At 29.9% G+C, this 13,886-nt stretch overlaps 1 protein-coding gene across 1 annotated transcript in view; it reads right to left on the bottom strand.

Moving 5' to 3' along the window:
- Positions 1 to 625: 625 nt before the first annotated feature.
- LOC111628176 overlaps positions 626 to 13,886 on the bottom strand; it is a 31,584-nt gene continuing 18,323 nt past the window's right edge. Inside the window, exons 3-5 of the mRNA XM_023371917.1 lie at positions 8,910 to 9,018; positions 2,345 to 2,495; positions 626 to 1,056 (exon numbers count right to left, since the gene is read on the bottom strand). Of these exons, the coding sequence (XP_023227685.1) occupies positions 736 to 1,056; positions 2,345 to 2,495; positions 8,910 to 9,018 (581 nt within the window). The 3' untranslated portion in view covers positions 626 to 735. The remainder of the gene's footprint in view (positions 1,057 to 2,344; positions 2,496 to 8,909; positions 9,019 to 13,886) is intronic.

Below are 13,886 nucleotides of genomic sequence, written 5' to 3'. Positions count from 1 at the left end.
AGACCAGTGAATTTTGAAGAAGAAAAAACAGAATGAGTCAGATATTACAAAAATTGACAAACTTCATGCTTGGGAATCCAAAAAAGTGTACAGTGGTACCTCAGGATACGAACGTCCCAGCATACGAAATTTTCAGGATATGACATGAAATTTGAACATATTTTTGCTCCACGATACAAACAAAAACTCACCATATGACGTTACATTAGTTTGCAGCGCCATTTTTTATTCACTACTGTTTATCAGTCTCAGTCTGCGTGTTTGCTCTGTCGTGGAAGGATCTCGCTCAATAAAGGAAATCTCGAGGTATTATCAGAAAGTGACTGATTTTATTGAAAAGAAACATCCCAGAAAGGTTCACACTAGCTGTATTGCTGCTCAGATTAATGACATTTGCCTAAGTCATTTTAGAAACATTTTAAAGAGTAGGTGAAGCCAAACCTCTTTGGATAGATATTTTACCAAGTGACCTCTATCCAGTGAAAGTGCTGGTGGAAGTGAAGGAAAGAAACCAAAAAGCAGTGAATAAAAATTTTTAAAAATATATAAAATACCACTAATTTTTTTTTTATCTTTTCTAAGTTATTTTTAAGTTATTGTTACATTAGGTTATAGTAAATCTTGAAATTTACAAATATAATCATTGGTACAAAAAATAACAAAATTTGTATCAAGTAAGTACTTTTATGATATTTTGTATACTTTTTGATTATTTCAATTATTTTCAGAGTTTGTTTACGTTTGATGCTGCACAGTAGTTTCATCAGTGGGACTATCGACTGAAATAGTAATGGATGGAATGTTTAAGTGAAGATTAGGCCTAGGTTTAGAACTTGGACATTCTTCGTATTTTGGTGGAGGAGTGGAGGCAATTTCAATGTTATTTGCATCATTACTCGCAGCTAAATTATCATAAGCATGAAATGAATTGCTACGATTGTGGCCACTCTCTAAATAAGGTATATTCAGATGAGGTTCAGAACTATGCCTCTGTAATCCTTCTGTGATTGGAAATAATTTTGATATGTCCGTATATTTTGGAGGTGGTGTGGTTGGCTAAAATGAATAAATAAAAATTAGAACAGTTTTAAAATAGTAAAAATTTCCAATGAATAGCAATCAATAACAAGCTTTAAATATAGAATAGTGATTTAGAAATAAAGCTTATTATTTTTGATATGAAAGAGNATCTTTTCTAAGTTATTTTTAAGTTATTGTTACATTAGGTTATGTAAGTTAAGTTTTAGTATCACTTCCCTTCTCCCTCTCTTCCACCACCAGTTTACACCTCCACCGTCGTCTATCCTCAAAGGTAAAGTGCAAATAAAACTACATTTTTTTTTATCAATTATTACTCTATTACAACTACAAAATGCATTTTTCAGTGTTTTCCTTACTATAGTTATTTTTTTAATGTACTACTTAGCTTTAATTTGAGTGTTTTTCGTGTTGGAATGAATTATTTAGTTTTACATGTAATCGTATGGGGAAAAATGATTCACCTTACGACATTTTCATGATACGATCTCAGTTTTGGAACCGATTAATTTCGTATCCTGAGGTACCACTGTAATTGTAATTTTGCCTGATTAGCTTGCACTAGTTATGGTTTTGAATTTTACTTCAGATCAGATCTTATCTTCTAGATTTTTCTAAATTACTTAATTATTAATTTCTAGTTATTAAATTTAATTAATTATCATGTAAAAACAATCCTATAATTTTGGAAGTTCTTTGGATATTTCTGAATTTTGTCCTCATACATTCTATCCCAAATCCATTCTATTACAATTATTTAAAAACTGTCAGTTGTAAAATAGGTTTTCATTAAAAACTATTTATCTTAACGAGAAAGTTTCTGATAAGTGTCTCCACTAAAGCCAGGTTCTACTACATACATACATACATACAAGATTTTTAAGAAAAATTTCAAATGCAACAAAATATATTGAGGAATTCTGGAATCATCAATAGAGTAATTAAAAAAAATTTTATACTTCTATCTTCTCTTTACTCATTTAGATTAATGTATTTATACTAAAATGATTATTTTTGTTTTATTTATAAATTTAAATCTTCGATGTACACGGAATATTTTGTCTTTTGTTAATGATTTTTAGTAAATACCAAGGAATTAGATAAGAACAATGATTAATTAATGAGAAAAGATGTCATTTTATCAACCACTTTTAACCACTTTTTAATGTAAAATTATCAAATATGTTTTCATTAATTTATTACAAAGAATATATTATTATTTTAAAGAATATATATTATTTTTAAAAAATTTTTGAGCTACAAATATTCTAAATTTTGTTTACAATTTTAAATTTATTTTACTTACAATTTCTGCTAAGATAATTTCTTCATATGATGGAGGTTTGTCAACAACAATTATTCCATCTTCTGTAAGAGATGTCATCCTTTGCAACTGACTATTTGATCTAAGTTGACCTCCAGGAAGAGTGGATCTGTTATCATCTCCACAGAATGATCTAAATTCAATTTAAAATGAAATTTTATTTATTCTTTATAAATATTTGAAAATATACATAAATTTTCTACAAATGAATGTAATCTATACTAATATTATAAAGAGGTAAAGTTTGTAAGTTTGGATGTAGGGGATAATCTTCGAAACTACTCATCTGATTTCAAAAATTCTTTCACCAATATTTAGAATGGAACTTCAGGGTGGACATAGGCTGTATATTATTCCGTTAAACGTTCATATAAATTAAAAGATATCATCAAGGATTAAGACTTTTATGTCCAACAGATGGCACTAACTCCCTGAGTACGACAACCTAAGTTTGCTTTTCTGTGAGGCATTATGCATTTCTGTGAGGATGAATTAAAGCAGATCATCTTCTATCTATATATATAAATAAAAATGTAACGTTCGTTTGAATCCTACTGATTCTTTTTAAACTTTGACACAACATTGCATTCGAATATGCACGTGTTTTTATATAAGATACATGTCAAAATTCCTCCCACTGGGATGACAATGGACAAAATTAAGGCTTACTGTGAAGAACTCTGCTTCTATTTATACTATTTTATATGTGTTTTTTTTTGTGTTTTTGATTGCGTTTTAATAGGGTACGTCAAGAGAATGTACACTTTTGTGGATGGGACTTTTTGAAATTCCCCCGTGGGGGAAGTGTTATACATTTATAAAAGATACATTTTGAGCCACAACAATGCGTGGTGGGGTCTGCTAGTATATATATAAGATTATAATTAATTGTTCTTTAAAAAATATTTTTCATTACTTTATAGATAATAGCATAATAATGCATGAGACTATTGTATTATTAATTCCTCATTTAAAACGAATACATAAATTTGTTTTTATTATACATACTTGGTACGATCCAAAAGTTCGGGGACTGCAGTAATGTATGACAACAAAAGCATGTATTTAAAGTTACAGCATATGAAATGGATTCTATCAAATCACCCTACGTGTTCAGGTTGATTTTGCCCATGTCACATGATTAAACCGCGAGTGCTGTTGTTTTTTTCGGAGATAGTTACTTTTGTTTTGCGACGTAATAAAAATGGAGTTTCAAGAACAGCGCTGCATCATTAAATTTTGTCAGCGTTTAGGTAAAACATCTATGAAGACTTTAAAATTGCTAAGAAAGGTGTACGGTGATTCTACCATGGTGAAATCAAAGATTTAAAGAGGGCCGAGAATCTATCGCAGATGATGAATGCTCTGGCCGACCTTCGACTTCACGGAACGAGGAAAATGTTGAGTTGATCTCTCAATTATCTAGACATTTTACATTGTTTGAGGGAATCCATTCGTCGTAAACGGCCGCAGATCTGGCAAAGTGGAGACTGGTACCTTCTGCATGACAACGCACCTGCAAATCGGTCCCAAATGGTCACACAGTTTCTTGCCAAATCTCAAATTAATGTGCTTCCACACCCCGCCTATTCACCGGACTTAGCTCCATGTGATTTTATTTGTTTCCATCAATGAAAAAGCATTTGCAGGGACGCCGTTTTGTGTCATCAGATGAGGTGAGAGCAGCATCGCAAGAGACCTTACGGGAGGTTTCAAAAAATGGCTTCCAGAAGTTATATTAGCGTTGGCAAAAGTGTATCATTGCCCAAGGTGATTATTTTGAAGGTGGTTGTGCATCGGTAATATAAACTTTTTAAGGTAAGGAATTTTAAGCCAAGTCCCTGAACTTTTGGATCGTACTACGTATATCCATATGTATAAAATTTTTATTTGTTAGATTTTATTTTTTTTATAATTTCTTAAATTTAGCATGTCACAAATATGCTTTCAAATAGAATGTATGCAATGTTTGTAAATTTCACATAATTTTTAGATAATTACTATTGTATTATTTCAATTGGATCTAATCTGACCTAATTCAACTAATTAAGCTGAGGCCTACTCCCATATAATATACATGTAAAATGTTAGCATTTTCTCAATTGATCAGTCAAATTTTAATATTTTACAGTATTTTATATAGTCTTGACTAATAATGAAATTATCTGGAAAGATGACTAAAATTATTACAGAGATGGGAGACTGTATGAGGGTGATTGTACACTATACAAAAATACAAATTTATAAGCAGTTGACAATTCAGCAGTGAGTAAATGTTAATGACATTGATAACAAATAAATGCTAAGACGCTATAACTCACTGTTCATTCATTTACATTAAATAAAAAGACATAAATAAATGTAATTGTGTTTTATGTAATGACATTTAACTGTTTGAATGTTTTCAAATATTTATATTTATTTCATTCCAAATTTTTTATCATAGGTTTAATCAACGTGTAACTTGAAGATGATCCTATGAGGATTGAAATTTATTCATTAAACTCTTATTGATTGTAAAAAGATTAGATTTCTATTAGAACATAGTAACCAGTCTTATCTTCAACTTATGTCATTTTTTAGAATATAGTCATATAACATACACCTCGAATAATGGACACTGCAAACAACAGACTTTCTTTTTGCCTGTTATGTGACTCGAGCAATGGACTGGCTGCGAACAATGGACTTTCCATTCTGCAGTTACGTGAGGTGAACAACAAACTTTCTGCGAACAAGTGTGAATGATGTTTCCGCTCTTTTGCCATTGCCAATGTCAATCTGCTATTTTTATAAAATACTAATAATATATTCTAATAATACTAATATATCTGAAGTACAGAGCTCCCATTGGGATTCAGCTTACTCCTTGTTTATTACGTACATCATGTGAAATCCAACCTCAGAATAAGCCCAAAATTGTTCATTTTCCCCCCTAAATTTACGACGTATTTGAAATAAATTTATCGCCTCCTCGTTAAAATAACATTGTCAGAAAAAAGAATCATATATCGATCAAAACTTATAGCTTTCATCATTAATATAAACATTCAACCCTTGAACAATGACATTCCGCTGCTGCAAGACAAAAAGTTTATAGTTAAAGTCCAAATTCATCATTTTGTTTTGGTCCCGGGAACAACTTTAACCTCCACACCTGCAGGATCAACTCTACCTCACACAATAGGGGATCACCTGACTAATTTCCCCTGCCCGAAGCTATAAAAGCGACTTCTTTCCCCCTCTTCGGGGGAGTCTCACATCTACAGTCTGAAAGGATTAAGTCTCTGGGAATTTTTACTTTGTGCGTCGAACTCTGTGCCTACGTTGAAATCTACTGGAGGTATGGAACAAATAATTGTAAACTCTCTCTCCGCGAGTTAGGAGCTAGCAAATTTTATAATCTTTATTTTTTGTTAAGCTAATAAATTGTTGTGTTTGGTTAGCACAATGTTGCTGTTGAGAACGTATCATACAGGAACACTTTAAGAGGAAAAAGGTTGCTTTATTGACTTGGACGGATATGCATTTCGGGCTTAATGCCCCTCTTCAGTCCTATTATTATTACATAATTATCAAATTGGTTACAGGTATCAAAATTTACAGAATTCATTTAAAAAATTAGTATNCTCTTCTTAAAAAGAAATATCAAAGGAGAATTGTAATGACAAGAATATAGAAAATTTTGTAAGAATATTTTTTATATTTTATTAAATGGGAAAAAGTGAATGGTAAGCCTGTCTCAGTGTGCAAATCACATCCACACATGACTGTCTTAACTGTGTACGGTGTGATTTACTCAACCGTCCCAACAATCACACACAATCAGCAAGCCTTACATATCTAACAAATTTCAAGATCTTAGTGAAGTGTTCTGCATGAATACAGATATATCAAAAATTAACCAATCTTTCATTGCCTCCAACACCAATAGTGACATGTTGGGGATCACAGACTTTCCACTGTGAAAACTTTTGATAAATTTTAACTTTTCTGAATGCTTTACATGAGGATTATAAAGCCATTTCAAATTAAAGAAACTACTAACTAGCATTGATCTCCAGTTCTCAGTTCATACTTACAAGTTCCTAGTGGAAGCTGTGACTAAACTTGAAGAGCAAGGTCTAAAAAAGGGAAAGCAATGGAATATTGTTAATGAAGTTTATGAACAACTTGAAAGGATTTGCTAAAGCTGCTGGCAAATTTGAGCAAAAATCCTGATCTTGAGGAAGTTGCTACATAAAGTGAGCTCCTATACAGACTACTCACCAAATTATCTCCTCTCATATCAATAGATGTAGAAAGATACTTTTCATTATGTAAGATTTTTGGAAGAGAAGAAAATGCATTTTATTATGCAATCAATTAAGAAATAATTTCATTCACTACAAGTTTCTCACATAGGTTTAGCAATGTGCTAAAAATAATGGCTGAAAAATGTTCAGCCATTATTTTTAGCACATTGCTAAAATAATGACTTGCATTTCACTTATGTTCAATTTAAATCTCATAATACTATACAATATCAATAAAAATCTCATACTATACAAATTTCCGCATTATTTAAACAATGGTTAAATAATTAAATAAACATGCACCTTTTCTATCTTTTTTAGCACCTTCTTTCTATTTTTTGTTTTTAGCAATTTTTTACACCCAAAATTCCTCTCCTTACTAATTAGTTTGTCAAGGACATTAACAGTCTCACTTTAATATAGGATTTTATTAAGATAATCTTTTATTTCTGTTAATATCAGAAAATTTATTTAAAATAAATAAACAAAGCTAAGTTTAATGTATATAATGTGAAGTCATAATGTAGTAAAAAATGGAGAATCATTAAATTCTTTGAATATGTAAGTTGAGAGTAATGGTGGTGTGTTTGCAACACTATAAGAGTTATTANTCCTCAGGTGCATGTATATTGATCTGATAGCACTATTTGCTCATTCCTCCTCCCGTGTTTAAATATGTGTATATATATCTTATGTGTAATACCAGCTTAATGGTCACTATCTCAGGTAATTGTATTTTATCATATAAATCACTGTACGCGTATATTAATTTTTTAAATGAATTCTGTAAATTTTGATACCTGTAACCAATTTGATAATTATGTAATAATAATAGGACTGAAGAGGGGCATTAAGCCCGAAATGCATATCCGTCCAAGTCAATAAAGCAACCTTTTTCCTCTTAAAGTGTTCCTGTATGATACGTTCTCAACAGCAACATTGTGCTAACCAAACACATATAATAGAGAACAACAAGCAACCTTGATTCAATAATAAATTGTTGTTTCCATTGTTAAATGGTGTCCTTTTACTCGCATATCGCCTACGCCTCGTCGACGACCCCTCTCACCTCCTCCACTCAACCTGACAAAAAGAATCCTGACCCTTCGGGACCGCATTCGAAATTTAGCCATCTTGACAAGTGAGCAGGTTTAACAACCTGTAGCCGAAAAGGAGAGTCGACAGTTCCCAACCTCCTCGGCGGTTCACAATCACCTCAGTGCAGGGTATTTACATTTATTCAAGTGTTGTGCAAATCATGGCTCCTAAAAAACAGAAAGGTGATTTCAATTAAAACAAAGCAAGAAATCATCAGAAGGAGTGAAAGTTGACAAAAACTTCCTTGTTGAATGGGGAGAGGTTCAGGAGTTTACCAACACTCATTATCCAAACAGAGCTGAGGTCAACAGGATCAATTATCTCTACAATGAAACCCCACACGTCATTTCTGACAAATGTTGAAGAAGAGAGAGAAACAGACCACATTGGACATGTTTTTCAAGAAGCCAGCAGGCAAAAAACAAGCGGAGTTGACCCTGCAAGCTCCAATAGCCTCTCCTGAATCTGACTCTGATTAAAAAACAATAAAAAAAGACCTGCTGCAATGTGTAAAAAGTCTGTATCTGTATGAATGTGTGAAGAAAGTGTTCCTCCACCTCCTCCTCACAACATCTGACTACCTGGCATAATTGGTGACTGCTCCATTTTCATTTTTTTATGGTACAGTACAATTATTTTATACTGCGAAATGAATTATATGTTTTAACACGTATTTCTATGGAAAAATGCATTTTGTATAACGGACTTTTCACTTAACAGATGTGCACTTGGAACAGATTAAGTACGTTATACGAGGCACCATTGTACATGACCATGACACTTTGATTTACTACTGACAACTCCATCTCTTAAGTGCCACTCTGAACATACATGATAGCAAAAATTTATTTTATCAGAATTTTCTTTTCATAAGCAGAAGCTGTTTGACTTTTTGAAACAAATACATTTGTTAAAAATACATCACATTCAGCACTAGTTGACTTGCATAGAAACTTTTGAAACAAATTAATCATGTAAGCTAAGGACTTACTTTACTTATTTTTTCTTTAGCAAGTAACATATTTGTAATTCTGTTTATGCTGTTCACAATTGATCTTACTATTAACAATAATTATAAGTATTTTTAATTATTATTATTTGCAATTTATATATATTATTTAAAAGTATAATTAAATGATAAAAGTAAAACTTACTTTTTTACAATACATACAACAAAGATGCTCACTATTCCAATCATAAAACAAGCAGCTGCTATCATAGCTGTACGATATACTTGCTGAGCTTTACTACGTTCAAATTCCTCTAAATTCAATAAGTAAAAATTTAATGATATTTTTACCTAATTTTCAAAGTTTATTTGTGAAATAAATGTAATTATACTAAATATTAAAATAAATTAAACATTTTATTTAAATTAAAGCCTTGAATAAAACTTGATGATAAGTATTGCCAAGTGCCTGAAGATAAATACGATAATTATTTGTGTTTGAATTACTACTATTACTTTTATCAATGAAAATACTAAGTTTTAAAATAAAATACAAAAGAATATTTTAAATGCTATGTTAAACTAAGAGTCTATCATGTAAAATAAATTTTTTCTGCATTTTCTAATATTAAACCAAAATTGAGTACTGTGTAAATTGTAGGTTGGCATAACACAAAAACATTTATTAAAAATATTCAGTAAATACTTCACATGTCAGATGCACAGATTCTTTTAAACAAATGATAACATGTTCATTTAAAGACTTTTGCAATATAAGTGCTTTATACATTACTAAAATTACTGTTGTTACTTTAATTATAATTCTGTACTTTGCTATCAATTTAAAAATTACTATTGTTTTTTCATTACAATTTTTTTTTCTTAAAGAAGAAATAATAAACATTATCATTATTTTACCTTTTCTGTAACATTTCCCTCTTTCCTGTTCAGTTGGCTTTATATATTTATAATTTATACTACAATCACACAAGCCATGACGACAAATCATGTTTCTGTCAGTTGCTTGACACTCTTCATTAGTCTCACACTTATCATGGTAAGATGCTATTGAAATGATTGAAATTCATTAAAACAATATTGACACAAATCCAATTAATTAAAATTAACTAATTTTTAATAAGTTATTGATAGTTTTAATATCCAAAACATAAAAAATATAATTGATTTCAAACAAATACCTTAGTAATAGATAGGGCCAGTAATATTTTTTATAACAAAAAAATAATAACTAGTTACTAGTAACCTGTAGATAAACAATGATTAATTAATGAGAAATTAAGAAATTAACAGTAGAAATAACAGCTGATTCACATTAGAACAGTTTAACTTTAAAAATATAAAATATGTTACTAATTCTGTATTCTGTATCTGTAAGATACAATACTGAAATATTAAATAAAATATATAAATTTATTTTAATTACTTATAAATGAATTAATAAGAAAGTATTACATAAAAACACTTCAAAATTTTCAAAATCCAAAAATAACACAGTAAAAAATATTGAAGTTTTCTTAAATAATGTTAATAATTATTGTTTTAAATACAATTATAAAAAGCAGAATTATTCCAATAAAGATCTTATGTCTGAGATAGTAAAGAAATTAATCTAATATTCTGAGAAACTTAAATATGTTAACATTTTCTCTCATCATTAAGATGCTCTATTATGAGTCCAATGAATAGTCACAAAAACAATCCTCTTGATGCCAAAGACAAGGTCTGTACTAAAGAACTACTTATATACATAAATAGGTATATATTATATACATATATAGGTGTATGAAGTATTGATATAACATACTCCCTGCAAATATCAAAAACTCACATGTTATAAGTGAGATATATGATTTTAAAATCATATGTTAATTAACATATGACTTCATGTCATATGTTAATAGTGGGATCTTAATAGAATATCAATACAAAAACTTCATAGAATATATGAAAAACTTTGAGCTGCAATTTGAAAAAACTGTAGGCCTATAAATTCCCACTGTCGTCCATCTGTCTGTCTTTCCTTAACACATTGACTACTACTTCATTTTCAATGAAACTTCCCAAAATGCCACAGTTTCATTTTTGCATAAATATATTTTCCTTGTGGATAGAACTCATTTTTATTTTTTTTCACTATTTTTATATTTCATAATTTTTAATGTATAATAATAAATAAATATATAAATAAAATTTTAATTTTTGTCCATTTGGCAATTTTTTTCAATTGAGTTTGCCGTTTTCATTACCATAGAATAGTTACTTTTGACAATAAAGAGATATAATTGTAATAAATTACAAAGTGAATACAATATTAATGGCTTGCTATTTGAGTAAGATTATTCAAATTTTGACAATCCAAAATTTTTGCTTGATAATGAAGATATTTCAGATTGAAAATCAAGAAATTAGTAATTCTAGCATGTTAGAAAATAAACTTGTTGATATGCCTATTTGTGAAGATGAAGATGGGTTGTTGATGATGAAGAAGGAAATGTAATAACTACTGAGGGAGAAATTCAATGGAAAGCTTTTTCTGGAAAGCAGTTCTCTTTTCAGTTTACAGGAAAATCTGGAATTCAAGTAGAAATTGATCTGAATGCCTCTCTGATGAAGATTTATTCATTATTTTTGGATAATGAAATAATCGAAGCAAATAGATATGCAGATAAATATATTAGTAATATTCAAATGAAACCAAAATCAAGATATCTTAAATGGAAAATCTGTTTTTGTTAGTGAAATAAGGAAATTTCTTGGACTTTTATTGTAGATGGATCTTAATAAAAGAGGTTCAATTTCATCACACTGGTCAATGAACTGTGTATTTCTTCTGATATTGTAATTGTACTTTTGGTTAATTGCTTATCTGTATTTGTGTAATTATTTAATAAAAAAAGTAAATTTATTGCTATTATCATCTTTGTTTCACATTATTTTTTTAATATGCAAAATGTAATTATTATTTCATGCCACAAAAACATTATTTCAACTTAAACACAGGCACCACATAATTTAAAACCCATAGAATAATAGATTACATGTATTGTAGATGCATTATATAATGTGATTTAAGGAAACTTCTGTGTATTACACCTATGTTACAAATAGTCCCTTCAGAAGTGTTACTGTATGACACATATATAATATGTGGCAGTCAATGTGTTAATTAAGGTCTGAGTTACAACTGAATATAACTGCATTTGGACAATCTGTCAACAAGGAAAACTTTTCAATTTTAGCATCAAAGGTCTTGGTTCTATTTTGTTTATCAATCTTCATAAATTTTCCTCTCATTCAAGCCTTTGAGTTTGAATAGTAAGTCACAGGAAATGATTTAATGTCATTAAAATGTCTCTTTTCTAGTAACAAGAGAAAATATTTTTTTATCAGTTCCATCTAATTATGTCATAGCAAGATTGTGTTTTGCATTCTCTTTGCTCATATTATGTACAGAACACATTTTACTTTTGAATATAAGTGTGATCAGAAGTACAGTAGAGCATCAATTATTCAAATACTGATCAACCGAAACATCAGTTAATTGAAAGCGTTCCATAAGGCAAATTCAAATTTCCGCTAGTGCTGTGGTGCTGTAATATTTGGCTATGACTTGGGCTACTCCAATATTATTTTTTGTTGTTGTGCATGTTTTAGCTGGCAGCACTGACACGACCATATTGTATCATTAAAAATTATTTCTTTATTTTGCACAAACAAAATAAATATATTGAAAAATATAAAAACAAAAGAAAAAAAAATTATATTTCAGAAGTTAATCTAATATCAAAAATATTCCAATTCAGCAGGACACACGTCGAGAGGGCACTTAAGGACACGCCAGTATTTGAACGAGGCTTTTTTCCTCCCATTGTGAGTGGTGTGTTTTGCTTCAGCTTGTCAGAGAATATAGCCTAAGCAGTTGATATTTTCAGATAAAACCAAGAACAAGAAAGAGCTTTTCTTGTTTTGTATGGTGTTTTTCTGAGGACTGTGCATTGTGCTGAATTGGAACATTTTTGATACTAGAACTTCCAAAATATAATTTTTTTTTGTTTTTATATTTTTTTAATATATTTATTTTGTTTGTGCAAAATAAAGAAATAATTTTTAATAATACAATAGCCACAATTATTATTTTAAAAAAATTTTCGTTAGGCTTAACATTGACGAAAATTCAACAGAGAAAAATTTCAACATGAGATAGGTTAATATATTTTTTCATACATGATCAGTTATTCAAACAACCACAGTCCCGAACTGTTTTGGATAATCGATGCTCTACTGTATTTAGTAAAAAAGGCCAGTCTTGTATTAGTTGTAAATGTCTGTGTCTTTGTATTCAAGCCATTTCAACTGATATTTGCAGGTAATATTCATTCACAATGTTATACTACGTTTGCACACAATCCACGACTCACTTCAATCTCGATTTACCTACAATCTGGATTTGTGACTGTCGCTAGTCGAACGTCGTGCTGTTCGCACAGGCAGTCCGCTCGAGAAGAACCTGGCTATTACACACAATCATAAAAATGATGTAACTACGCGGTAAGTCACAAACACCAACAAACAAAATGGAAGTTTTGGTTAGAAATAAATACTTTTTCTTGCCATACATCTAATAATAGACAGATGTCGTCGTCTCTCCAGATGTCTTTTTTATTTCTCTGTCGATAGCCCGACANAGATTGATATGGTTTTAGTTTCCATAGTTTAAATAGGATTTGTTCAAGGGCTTAGAAATTAAACAATATTTTCAAGAGAGCAATACATTTGGGAACAATAAACTGAGGTTTCACTGTGTTTTCAAATAATGCAGCACATTACAACAATGATTGTAGATTTGCATAATTAATCATAAATCAGTTACAATGCTCCAAAAACATGCTAAAATTTAAAAAAATTATTTAAGAACAACTTTAGTTAGGATTCTCCATATCCAAACAAGTTCTAAGAATATGTTGTTTGGATATGGAGAATCCTAACTAAAGTTGTTCTTAAATAATTTTTTTAAATTTTAGCATGTTTTTGGAGCATTGTAACTGATTTATGATTAATTATGCAAATCTATAATCATTGTTGTAATGTGCTGCAACAAATTTTACAAATTTGGATGTACTGTAGTGTACAGTACATAAAATATACACATACTAGTAGTATG

Source organism: Centruroides sculpturatus, unplaced genomic scaffold, assembly GCF_000671375.1.
Source record: "Centruroides sculpturatus isolate CEXI.00-Female unplaced genomic scaffold, Cexi_2.0 scaffold503, whole genome shotgun sequence".
NCBI lineage: Eukaryota > Metazoa > Arthropoda > Arachnida > Scorpiones > Buthidae > Centruroides > Centruroides sculpturatus.
Note: the sequence above shows the minus strand (reverse complement) of the source record. Positions and strands in the feature narration are given on the sequence as shown.